The 13646-nt window shown below is 35.5% G+C and overlaps 1 protein-coding gene across 1 annotated transcript in view; it reads right to left on the bottom strand.

Moving 5' to 3' along the window:
• Positions 1–13646, bottom strand: part of COL25A1 (collagen type XXV alpha 1 chain) — a 497004-nt gene that overhangs the window by 52762 nt on the left and 430596 nt on the right. The window contains exon 18 of the mRNA XM_060416804.1: positions 9652–9696. Coding sequence (XP_060272787.1) covers positions 9652–9696 — 45 coding nt within the window. The remainder of the gene's footprint in view (positions 1–9651; positions 9697–13646) is intronic.

Below are 13646 nucleotides of genomic sequence, written 5' to 3'. Positions count from 1 at the left end.
CTGACTTTGCAAGCTGGAATCCTGAGGTGCCAAATAATGTAAGATTCTGGTGTTATTTGGGGGTGGCTTAGTCAAGACTTATTAGATAATTCGAGCAAAGCAATCAGCACCAAATCTAGAACAAAGTAAGTGAATGATAAATGTTATTGTTGCTCTTATCTTACAGGCTCAAAAATGCCAGCTACCATTATTATTATTAGTAGTAGTATTATTAATATTAGTAGTATTATTAGTAGTATTATTACAACATCTCAAAGCTATTGAGATGAGTTAGTAATATACATGGTGACTTCTGCACTCTTTTCTTTTTGACTTCTTGATTCTTTACAACCTGTATGGGGTTATATTCAGTACTTCTTCAACTCCTTTCAAGAAGTAACCCTAAATTTTCTCATGTGACTATGTAATCATTTTATGAGTCAATATCCATCTGCCAGAACATTTAGGATTGAAAAGCCACACATGTAAGGTAAACAAATGATAGGTTTACTAAGAATGAATTTTCTTCCTGTAAGAAAAGGAGAAAATGGTCATACCTGTTAAATTTCCCTAAATAATGTAATCCTTAAAAAAAATCTTGCCTCTTTGCAAGGATTGATATAGAGTTTAAAGGTCCTAGAATCTCCTATGGACGGAGGAGCCTGGTAGGCTGCCGTACATGGGGTCGCGAAGAATCAGACATGACTGAGCGACTTCACTTTCACTTTTCACTTTCATGCACTGGAGAAGGAAATGGCAACCCACTCCAGCATTCTTGCCTGGAGAATCCCAGGGATGGGGGAGCCTGGTGGGCTGCCGTCTGTGGGGTCACACAGAGTCGGACACGACTGAAGTGACTTAGCAGCAGCAGCAGAATCTCCTAAAACGTCTAGCAGAACGGTTACGCCAATCTATGGTTCTATAAATACTTTGATGTGATTAAAAAAATAAGCAACTGGTTATTCTACTCTAGCCATAATTCTAGTTATCCAGGATAAAGGAAGGAGACTGAGTCAAAGGAAGATAGGGGAAAGCAGCTGAAATATGACTCAAACACAACATGCTCTTGCAAAATCATCTTTGAAGTAAATCAGACTACACAAAAATGAGTTTTCATAACTTTTCAGGACAATATGCAGGAGAAGTAACTATTTCTATTGAACTGTATGATGATTCACAGAGCTGTTTTTACATATCTAATCTCATATAATCAACAGGAAATAGAACATTGCTAAATTAGAAGCTATCCACACAGATTGCCTGAATAGACAAAGTGTGGGGGAGATGCAATGGAGGGAACTGGCACCATAATGGAATTAAGCTCCTATCATACTTTTAATTAAGAAACAATTAAATCCAGAGTGTTTTTCCTTTACTTTTCTACAAGGCAATTACCTGAACTAGAAAACCCAATTATAATTTCAGTGGGCCACTGTTGGAATAACATGAGAACATGAGGCAGTGATCCTTTGAAAAGGGCAGATGTTGGCTGTTATTATCAGAGAAATGTAGATTTATACAGGGACACAGCCAGTAAAATAGCTCTACCATTCAAGGGAAAACAATAAAATATGACCTTTTCTGAAACAATATTAATCTTTTCAGTTTATGATGTGTTAGTGCTTTCTTAAAAAAAATGACAACCGAAAAATATCTAAGAAAATGAGGGAAAGTCAGAGGCATAAAAATTGGTTTGTTATGAACACCAGGACATCAATGAATAGTATAGGAATAAGTTAAGAGCCTAATTACTTCAGAGCCACTTTAATCTGCTTTACTCATATATATATACACACACACATATATCTCATTTATATATATATTAAATTTTCCTTCATCTCTCTACCTATTCACTCATTATCTCAAGTGTGATAACATTTTAGGTTTTTACTTTTGTTATTATTGAGAATAGGATTACAAAGTAAAACAGAGTTCCATTCATACTGGAGTTGTTGATCTCATTGGAAGTGAATCAAAAGAGCGAAGGCAACCAACTCATGGGGAGAAAGATGGAGGAAGAGAAGAGGGGAAGAATGGAGAGGAACAAGCATCCTAAAATGTTCTATTCCTCTACCATGATCATAACGACTAAACCCAGGATAATCCACTGTTTTTCTTATTCTTTTGTCTTCACTGGTCCTGGCAATGTCCAGTGAGATCTACCCTCTTGGCAAATAGAAAAATATAAACAATGTAATGGCTAACTCTTAAATACAGAGCTGTGATTTAACCACAGCCTGGAAATTTATTAAAAAAAAAAAAACAACACTATTTATACAATACTATTTGTAACCCTTAATACAATTCAACCTTTTAATTGCTAAAACACAAGTAATGGCTGGCCACCAAATTCTGCTACCCAAACCACATGCCTGTCAGTGATCAAATGGTTGTCAGAGAAACAGAAATCGCAGCTCTGTACATGCTATTGGAAATAGCATTAATGCAGCATCAAGTTTCAGATGAAAAAAAAAAATGGTTTAACTTTCCTGTCTTATCTTAGATATTGATCTTTAGTTGCTTCATGAGTTTTGTCCTTTGTTTCCCCTTAACATCAATTAATTAGCTCACCACCAATGAGTTTGAAAACCAGGTCTCAATACCCAGATGGTAACACATCTTCCTGTGTTGAGCTGGTAGAAAAGGTGAATAATGGGGTGACTGTGGTTTTGGCAAGTAAACTGGGATTTGGGCTGGGCAGAATAAATGCTATTAATTTAGGATAAAGCACAATTGGTAGGTCTAGAAATAAACTGGGAGCAGCAGTAGCAGCAAACAGATCTCTCCAAAAATCTGACACAGGTTGCTAATTTGAATGGGAACTCTAAACAGCAGGGTTACTTAAAGATGTAGTATCAAATCTATAAAGAATAGCTATAGCTGAAATCAAAGGTGTACTTATACATGACCACATTTGGAGGGCCTAAGGATCTCACACTGAGCTTTCTAACTGTAGCTAAACCTTTCAGCAGCCACAGCACTGATCTTGTAATATAAAGCTCAACGAGAAGTCATAGTAACTAATATGGGCTATATTCGAAAAATTATCTTCTCTTTGTACCAAACAAAACTTTCCCCTGTTGATTAGTGGCAATATTAGAGTTCCTCTCCCTGTTTTCTTCTATAAATTGGCAGTATGTACACAAAGAAATAAAGTAAACCAAAAGATAATTAAGTCATGGGAAGGTGGGATCTATTCACTCTGCAAGATAAAAGATGTTGCAAAGACAAGATTTTTGACTGAAGCCACTTTTCATTCACCATCACTTTAAAAAAATTTAAACAGTCTATTGAGATAGCTTAAGTTCCATGTATTCTGGCCAAAAAGCCCTGAAAAACAAAACAAAAAACCCCCAAACAAAGCAAACAAAAATCGTTACCAACTAATAAGGCAACAAAATCTGGCTTTATTACAAAAAGGTAAAAAAAAAAAGCTAGGAAGTCCCTTAAAAACATGATCTTTCTGAAATCTAACAATTTACCATTAAGTCACTAAGTCCTGGAATTCCATAATAAAATCCTGGCTTATTTTTCTTCAAACTCACAGTTAATACACGGCAAGAAAGTAGGGTCAGCGGGTAAAGAATCTGCCTTCAATGTAGGAGACGCAGGAGACACGGGTTTTATTCTGGGTCGGGAAGATGCCCTAGAGGAGAGCATGGCAACCTGCTGCAGTACTCTTGCCTGGAAAATCCCATGGACAGAGGAGCCTTGTGGGCTGCAGTCCAAAGGGTCGTAAAGAGTCCGACACGACTGATGACTAAGCCCAGCATGTGTACATACATACATGTACAAGAAAGTATTTTTACCCTTCAAATGGCTATTGGGACAGTTCATTTAATATCTCTTTTTGGTCAAATACAAAAAGGGTGTCCTTCAGATAGGTGAGAAGAGTCAAAAAATACGTTGATGGAATTACTGCTGCTGCTAAGTCACTTCAGTCGTGTCTGACTCTGTGTGACCCCATAGACTGCAGCCCACCAGCTCCTCTGTCCCTGGGATTCTCCAGGCAAGAATACTGGAGTGGGCTGCCATTTCCTGCTCCAATGCATGAAAGTGAAAAGTGAAAGCCAAGTTGCACAGTTGTGTCTGACTCTTAACAACCCCGTGGACTGTAACCCACCAAGCTCCTCCGTCCATGGGATTTTCCAGGCAAGAGTACTGGAGTGGGGTGCCGTGTCCTTCTCCAGATGGAATTACTAGTCAAGGTAAGAATGTAGACACAGCTTCATTCATACAGAAATGGTTCAGCAGTTGTTTCCCTATAAACTCCTAGAACCTATCGTCTGTTAAATGGAATGGTGGCCAGAAAGTCCTAACTGATTAGTTCTTGCCCATAGAAAATTCTCTGGTTTTTCATTTATTACTATTTGTTTTATTTTTATGTCATTATCAATTAAGGAATAAAAGACATTTTTTTTTAACTTGTCTAATATACCAGCTTAAACCAAGTCATGCTTTCCATGATATTTATTACCTTGAACACATCCAATTTTCATTGCCCAAAAAATAGTACAACAGGGTTTGGAAAATATGTGCTGATTTGCCTGGGTGCTAAAGACATCACCAATAATTTTGATTAATTTGTCTTGACACTGAATGCATTAACCATACAATATTCTTCTAGCTTAAGGGCTAATTAGAATTCAAGTCAGCATGATACCCACTTTTGAGGATAACAGCAAGAACATTTGTTGTAATAAGAACCTCCAGGCAGTCAGTTTTGGTAATGATTGATTTGTAAAACTATTGAGGGGGGAAAAAAGAATGAGAAAGTGGAATCTGTCCCCAAAATACTTACTTCCCTGAAGGATCACATTTGAGTACAAATTAAACATTTTGGTGGCTATGATGAAAATGAAATACAACAGCAAGTTTATTTAAAACTCAGAAAACATAACTTTCTCTTTTTTTTTTGAAAACATAACTTTCTGATCTTTTTTTCTTAATGGGATTGCATCATGAAAGCACACTTGTATCTATTTGAGGTTTCATTATGGCTGCGAAAAACTCTGATTTCTGGTTGTGTGCGTTTCCTAATTGAATTCTTAAAAACTTAACTGTTCAGACACACTTTGTGCAAGCAGGAAATAATTATAAGTAACAAGAACACAATGTTATCCTTTCAATCAGTATTTCTTCCTTTTCTTTTAGGAATTCATTACATATCCCATGTTACTTCCAAGAACTTTGTCCTTTTATTTTTAAAATGTGACTTGGTATTTCTGAGGAAGGAACCTCATCTCCAGTGGATTTAGAAGATAAGTTTCCATAGGTTAGTGAGCACTGCTTAAATCCTAAGAATGACAAAGCAACATTTCTGCCACCTGTAAAAGTTAGCCCTTATATGATTTAGTGTCAAGGATGATTTTATATTATGAGTTAGTTATTGTCTCCCAATCCTCAAGTTCTTGATCTGAACGTCAAATTTTCACTAATGTGGAAGCCAGAACAAAAATATCAAGCTTTGAGGGAAAACCCTGTAAAAATTTCTTTGCCACCTAAATGATTTTTCTGACTTGTTGTAATTTTTACTGTATTATGTCTCCCTACTGCATTCATTTTATTATACCAGCTACATTTTTCTCTTGAATTTACTTCCTGAATATGATGAGATAAACCGGTAGTCAGTGTTGAAAGGAGAAAAGCCAGCACTGAAAATCCATATCTGTAAAAAATGTCTGGGGTTAGGCAACGCTATGAATGGGGCCTAGAGTATTTCATTATTAGATGTCAGGTTTTGCTTTTGCTTTTCCTGTGAACAGTGTTGGGAAGGAGAACTTAGCACCCTGTCTTATGCCCAGAATGCTGTGCTCCTTTATCCTTCATTCTTGGAATGTACTGGGTTAGAGGAAAAGATGAATGGTGTGATGTAAGAAAGTAGGTTATCTTACTGCTCTTAAAGGTAACATTCAACCATCACTACAGAGTTTTCAGTTACATCTATGAACCTGCAGGGTATAAATGGCCTTATGATCTCTAGGTTGAAATGACTCACAGGAGGTAAGACTCTATAGAACAGGTGCATAATCAATGTTTCCAATATTCTGAGCTGCTCCAAGAGAAAGAATTTACAATGGCTAAAATTTATATCTCGTTTACTATATGTTTGGCACTATTTTAGGAGCTGTGCATATATTAATTCATTTAATCCTCACAACAACCCCTTGAGTTATGTACAATAATAATTTCCATTTTATAAGGAAACCCAGCACACAGAGATTAGGTAACTTTCCCAGTATCACGCCACAGCTTCACAACTGGTGAGGGGTAGAACCAGGATCTACACACTGGCAGTCTGGTTGTAAAGTCAAGGCTCTTGATCACTGTCCATCGTGACTTAATGACTAGGGTAACATAACCATGAAAAGGGTAAATAATGTTTCAAAAGGTATGGAAAGGAAAAAAATGTTTAAAAATAGGAACTTTGAAATCTTCCCCTTTTAAGTGATATTGGAAAAGCTAGTCACAATAAGCTTTACCCATGAAAAATGTATTTAAAGGCCTATTTATAAAAATAATTTTCTAAGCTCAATTCTTATTCCAGAAGACCGATGTTTGCATGGTACATTGTGCATAATTTAATTTTCCCAGTTGAACATCTTAACACTATATGAACCATGAATGCATGAAATAGGAATTCCAAATGTCTTCCACATGGTGAGCGCAATTTCCAATACTTATGCTGGAAGCTTGAGAGCAGTTTGAAATTAAGCGATGCCTGTTCTTAGTGACTTTTATGTATGCCAAAGGTATTAGCACTTTTCTCTGAGTGGGACTCTGAGGCGATAGATAGATGAGTCTGCTGTCTGTACTTAGGCACTTTGCTCATTTCCTGAGAGCCGTGTGCAAGGGCGTGTGGATGCTCATTAAGTTTCCAACCATTCCCGGAGAGCAACAGGTGGCAATCAAAGCTTCCCTGGTATGTCATGGCTGGTTTCCTCAATGTCTTGGAAATAATGGACAGCATTTGCATGCTCTCTGGAGTACCAGCAGATAAGGAGATGAATAGCAACAGGAAGTATTTCCAAAGGGTAAACAAAAACACAGGTCTAGGGAGGTTATGACTAATGCTCTTGCTACCATGCATTCTAAATCCATACATGATGGTTCATCTTCTAAATGTTATTACTCATTCAAACTGTGAAATCAAGGTTAGCTACCTAGTAGAAGTAAGACACATGAAAGGAATAAAGAATATCCCAAGTTAATGAAGCTATATCATAAATTTATAAACTTTTAACTCTATATTTAAAAATATCCAATGACTACTACTATGACATGTTTTTAAATTGTCTCCCTTACAGAATTACTCATTTGTATGGAGCATGTACTACATTATAAGGCAAGCATATCGCTTGCATTCTGAACTAGAGAAGATAGAGCTATTAATCCAAAATAGAACCAGTGATTTAAATTGAATACTGACAAGTTACCCAACAGCACTTGATGATTACCTAGGAAAGTATCTCTAGTGAATGATAGAAAGGGCTTTTGTCAATCAATAGCTTCTTTTCACCATAGTTACCAGTCAGCTTAGAAAAACAATGGAAAATGTCAGCTATAAGATTTCAACAAAATTTGTCTGGCAACTTCCCATGACCCTAGGAATAAAAACATTAGCTAGAGGTGGCGAATCACCATCTTTCCCAGTTTGAAAACGCTCGAAACCTTTGGACTGGTCCACTGATGACTAGAGAAATGCACTGGTGTATTTTTCGTGGCGGAGGACAGAAATCAAAGGTAATGAGGAAAAACAGTCACTTTGTTTGTTTGTTTTTGAGGGAAGAAACCCCATACCTTCACCTTATGTACTCTCTCTCGACAAGAAAGCTCATGCTCAGGAGAAAGGACAACCGGATTTCCACTCGGCACTGAGCTTCCTGGCATGTGACTGATGCTGGTGGCAGAGCCCAGCTGACCTACAAGCAAGTACTGCAGGAAATCCTGCCCTAGTCTGTCCAAAATACTCCCCCTTTTAAATACACCCCTCCCCGTCTTATTTAAAATGCTATCAGGTTCTTTTAAATTAGTGCTGAATATAATTTTCATAAATTTGTTTTAAAAAATCTATGATTTTCCAAATATTAGTAAAAAGTTTTTGTTTTTTTTTTAATGTGTGGGACTCCTAAAGATGTGTAATGTGGGATTACTAATCCCATATTTACAGTATGAGATCACATTCAATTTATTAAGTTATTTTGCTAAATATCAAAAGATAAGGAAATTATATCAATTCTTTAGTAAACTGTTGTCATAGAGTGTACTTTTCAATGGAGAAGACAAAAGATTATATATTAAAAGGACCTATCCAAACATCGATAATACTAACCTGGAAACATCAAACAAAAAGCAGAACCAAAATTTCTGAGTGCCAGCCTGGAATTCATAGCTTTCATATCTGTTAATTACAACAAATATCCTCATAAAATACTATATATTATACCATATGATGTCTGGGAACTCAGTAATTTAATATATTTATTCTAAAATCATATTATGCATGTAAGACATTTCAAATACCATCTTCATAAAGCAGTATGTACAACTCTCTTACTCAAACTAGGAATGCTAATTTTAGAATCATCTAAAGCACTCTTGAGATTAATTTAAAATCCTATAAGAATGATGTAAAGAAAAATCTACTTGCATTCTGTTATCATATCAAACAGTTCTAGAATTAAAAAAGAACCTTAAAATAAGAAGCTGATTTTAAGGGAGTGACGACGATAGATAGTCAAGGCGATAGAACTTTTAAGCCTTGTCAGTTGCCACATGAAAGATTTTAAACAAAAAAACCCATTTCTTAACATCTTTAGATGATTTAAAAACATGTAAAACAATGTTTTCAAACTAAGCTTTTACAGTTATTTAAAAAGACACATACAAATTTTATGGGAATAGTACGTGGGTCAATAAAGCTTAGTAATATGATTTGTAGTTTGCAGTGAGAATTATTGACAGGAAGTGGAAGCACAAAACACTTTGCAGGGATTATTATAATGGGTGAATCACAAAAACAGCTGCCTGGATGTTAGATTTATGGGGATGTTAAGACTCTAATTCTGGTCAAAATCTGATAGGATTTTAAGAGTAAAATGTAAATGTGAAGGGAGACATTCTAGACTTGAAAGAATTCCTATGAATTCAAGTGAAATGATTTTTACATTTATTTAAGGGGCATAGTAGGTTATATAGTGGAATATATATACAAATAGCCATGACAAACTCAGAAATACCTGTGCTTCATTTTCTTTTTTAACTGAAGTATAGTTGATTTACAATGTTGTATTAGTTTCAGGCATACAGCAGAGTGATTCAGTTAACATAGATCTATGATAAAATATTGAATATGGTTTCCTGTGTTATATAGTAGGATTTGTTGGTTATCTATTTTACATGCAGTAGTGTGTGTCTATTATTAATCCCACACTCCTAAGCTATCCCCCTCCTCGTTTTCCCCTTTGCTAACTATAAGTGTGTTTTCTGTCTGTAATTCTATTTCTGCTACCAGTGCTTTGTTTTTAATTTAAAAATTTAACTGGTTGAAATGGCTGGTGAGTATTTAAAGAACAGCTGTATATTTTTAGCTTTCACTTTCTTTTTTTTTTTCATTTTTGTGACTCCCGCAATTACATTTCTACAAAGCCAAGACTGTCAGTGCGTATTTACCTTTATCCCCGGAAGTCCAGGAAGCCCAGGAAGCCCTGGTTCACCCTACATAGACAGGAAAATCACACAGCATTATAGAACAGTATTCACTCAGGTACAGCATCTGAGAAAACATGGCAAACGCTCCCAGCTGAATTCTTGCTGTAGGTATACATATATATATATAAAATATATACTGTCCAGTTTCAAGACATCTGGTGAGATTATACAGTCCAGTCAACTCTTGATTCAGGGATGGGGCGACACTTATGCAGGTTTTTCAGGAGTTTCCCTTTCCCTGTCAGTTCCTCGCTCATCATCATTACTACCAGAAGGTGAGACAGAGAAAAGGAGAAGGAACCCGTATGTTTTATTAATGTCTGGTAAATGATTTGCTGCGGAAGCTGAAGCTATCAGCTGAAACGAGGATTACTTGCATTTGAACAATGCACCCTACTCCAGAGGCCTCTTACCTCAGATAATCAAGAGTTGGCTGTATGAACAGATGGCCACATCAAAACAATACACATGAAAAGTCTTCCTCACTTAAAAGTATAACAGTATTTCTTTTCCATTCCTGAATGATGAGGAGATAAATGCATGGTTAAGATTATACTGAACTCCAGCCCATGTAGCTGACAATTGTTGAGTCGGGGCAGCCCTGCTTAGCTACTGAGAGCTAAGCATGCAGCTGTTTCTGAATACAGGTTTGAGATTAAGTGGCACATTTTAGGTGAGCACCCTGGAGTCAAGCTAAATCTTCTCATTTTCACAGGATCGTCTACATTATTTTAAGCACAAAGTATACTGACAGGAAGTTCTATTGCTTAGAAAATCTCCTGAATTCCACTAAAAAAGCATAAAAAAATTGCTAGAGAAAATGAAAGCCCATCCTGTGTTGGGCTGAGGTGACCAAATATTGTGGAAATAAGATTTGACGGTGAAAGGGTCGCACCGTTTCAGGGTTGCAAGCCAGTGCAATGACAATGATACAGAAGCATCAAACTCCTTCTAGTCTAAACGCTTGAACAATCCTTATTTCAAGGAGAGTCTACTAACAGCAACCAGACATGTAATCTTTAATATTGTTACTTTCAAACAAGGGAGAACTATCATTTGCCCTGGTATGATCACAAAATGACTTCAGATGCTGTTTATATGAAGCTGTAGGATTAGACATAGAAAGAACAACGACTTTCCTAATGGTTTCGGTCAAAGGTGCTTCAGGAATGCAAAAGAAAAGCTATTCTTTTTGAAACTACATGAATAAAAGTTTGCCTTGTGAACAAGACTAAGATGAGATTAAGCCAGAGAAGAAAGAATAATTATTAAGAATCTGATATTCCATTCAAAGAATACGTATCCAAGTAGATTAAACTTTACACAGATACATTATACCTTTGATTTTCTTTTTCCTTTCCCTTTTCCCCTTCAATAAATAACTTTAGCAAGATCTAGTAGAATGATCTTATCCATATTTCACTGAAGATTCTCTTTTACGAAGAAAAAAATATAAGACCCTTGAAAATACAGTAAGCTGCAGTATAATATGCAAATAATAAAAGTAAGCATATTGCTGACAAGTTCATAGTTTTGTTTTGTCTTGGAAAAGCCCCGCCCCCAAACTCAAGACATCCTATTTAAGACATGTGGAAACATATGGGTTGTAACACTGTTTTTCCAAAAGCTTTCTCACTAAACTCTTCCCTCCCACCAAAATAAAAAGATCAATGACTAAAGTAAGATATTTACGTACACATGCATACATAGACACACACCCATGTTTCCCACAATGAGAAAGATGTATAAGACATTATGGAATACTTTATAATATAGATTGAATACTTACAGAGTTTGAGCATTTAGCTGTTCCCTATATCATATGCATATATATGTAGGTATAAAGGTTATAAATGTACTATTTAATGAACAAATATTTCAGTAATTAATATTTCATAGTCTTGGATTTTTATAAGTTTGACTTTTCCAAATTTATGTTTACTTAAAAGTTCACATAATAGAAGATTATAAAACGTTTAATTTGACCCTTCGAGAAACATCTCAACACTTTTAGGAAGATGTTTCTTCTTATATAAATTTTCTATCTTTACACCATCAAGGCTTATCTTTTAATTCAGAGACCGTTTTTCAGTTAATGTCTCCATTCTTGCCTATTTCTTAACTCAGAGCTTCTCTGAGCTGAGTTCTTGGGCCTGTACAGCCCAAGGTCAGGTCTGGGTCATAACTAAGAATTGCTTTGTTATTCCACTCAAAGACTACTTGTCCAAGTTGATTATACTTTATACTGATACATTATACTTCTGGTTTTCTTTTTTTCTCTCCCTTTCATTCTTTATCCTCCATTATTGGAGACCTACTCTACTGTTAAAGTCAGTTCTCTGCTTTCATCCCATGTCCCTGTGACAATGCCTGGTGTTTCTAGTTATACTTCCAGTGTGCTGGTCCCTTTCAATGGAGCAACAAGCATTTTCACTCTTTTAAAACTAAATATATATATATATATATATATATATATATATATATATATTTCAAAAAGATGTGGAGAAGTTAGATAGGCAGTAGGCTCACCACCTTACCACCAATGTCACTGGTTGTGGAGAAGTTAGGAAGGAAAAATTCATGTGATGAAACACAATGCCTATTTCATGAGTCTACACACTCACCTTATAATACATATACCCTAACTCACATATCAATCACAGACTCTCTTGTTGAGTTTATAGAAGAAAAAAAAAAACTGAAATGAAATCATTCCTACATTAAGAATGTTACTAAAAAACAAATTTCATACTGCAAAATACCAGAAAGGGGAGAACTAATCAATGCACTTCAGTTCTGTCAGGGTATCCTCTACTTTCTGAGAACATCCCCAGTGCAGAAGCTTAAATATCAAAGAACCCACAACACAGTTCTACAGTGGTGAGACAAATGTTGAAGAGTCCTTGAATGGCCTTTGTACTCAGTTCTGTTTGTCATTTTCCAGTCTAAGCAACCAGCAAGCATGGGAACACTCTACTTTTAAATCAATGTTGGAGTAAGTATTGCCAAATCCAGATATTAAACAAAGGGAGTCATAAATATTTGTGGGAAACTGATATTGCATCAAAGTGTACACTCTGGCCTAAATATTGATGAAAAAGATATTGCTCATTTCAGGGCACATTTTTATTCAGATGAGTTGTAATATTCATACACATACTCATTCACACACATATTCATTCAGATATAATCTAATTCTTTCAATATAATTTAAAACAGGTTTTAAATAAAATGCAAAGAAAAGCCAATGTTTCCATAAGTAAACCTACAAATTTTCAGAAATGAATCTAAAATGTATTTTTAAGTAATCATGATAAGGCACTGTTTTATTAACCAATTGAAAACCAATTTGGATCTTCTACCCTGAAAATAGTGAAACCTATATGAAATTATAGCAAATTTGTTTTGTGTTTCAAACAGACATTCCAGTTTTGCAGACATTTCTTTTACCTTATCACAGATTTGGAGAGCAGTTTAAATTTAGCCTTCAATTTTTAAAGACTAAGGAACTTAAAATTAGTTCATTAGAGAAAGTCAGATGCTCTTTCACACCAAAACAGATCATGGATCTCTGTGACATCACTAATTTCAAATTTCTTACATAAAGAATCAGTAGGAAATTTTAGGCATTGGACAGAAAAATTTGCAGCGTTCTGCTGGGCTCTTCAGAAAAGTCTCATCTTTATCTAAAACTAGGCTTAATGAATCATTTCTCTCAGATTCTTAATTTCAAGAGAAAAACCTATTTTTAAATTAGGGACATATTAAAAGATGTGAAAGACCTTCTCAAACAATACTTTAATCCTAAGTGTTTAAACAAAGCAATGATCCTCTCAATAACTTCAAGAATGTGGGAATAGTTTTGAATGTTATGTTTTAAGATTCCAAACTACTACAATGGGATTTATTCTCTCTTTCTCTTTATACTCATGAGGTATATTCTATGTCTCTATTCA

The sequence above is a fragment of the Ovis aries genome, chromosome 6 (assembly GCF_016772045.2).
Source record: "Ovis aries strain OAR_USU_Benz2616 breed Rambouillet chromosome 6, ARS-UI_Ramb_v3.0, whole genome shotgun sequence".
NCBI classification, from domain to species: domain Eukaryota; kingdom Metazoa; phylum Chordata; class Mammalia; order Artiodactyla; family Bovidae; genus Ovis; species Ovis aries.
This window is presented reverse-complemented; position numbering and strand designations above follow the sequence as displayed.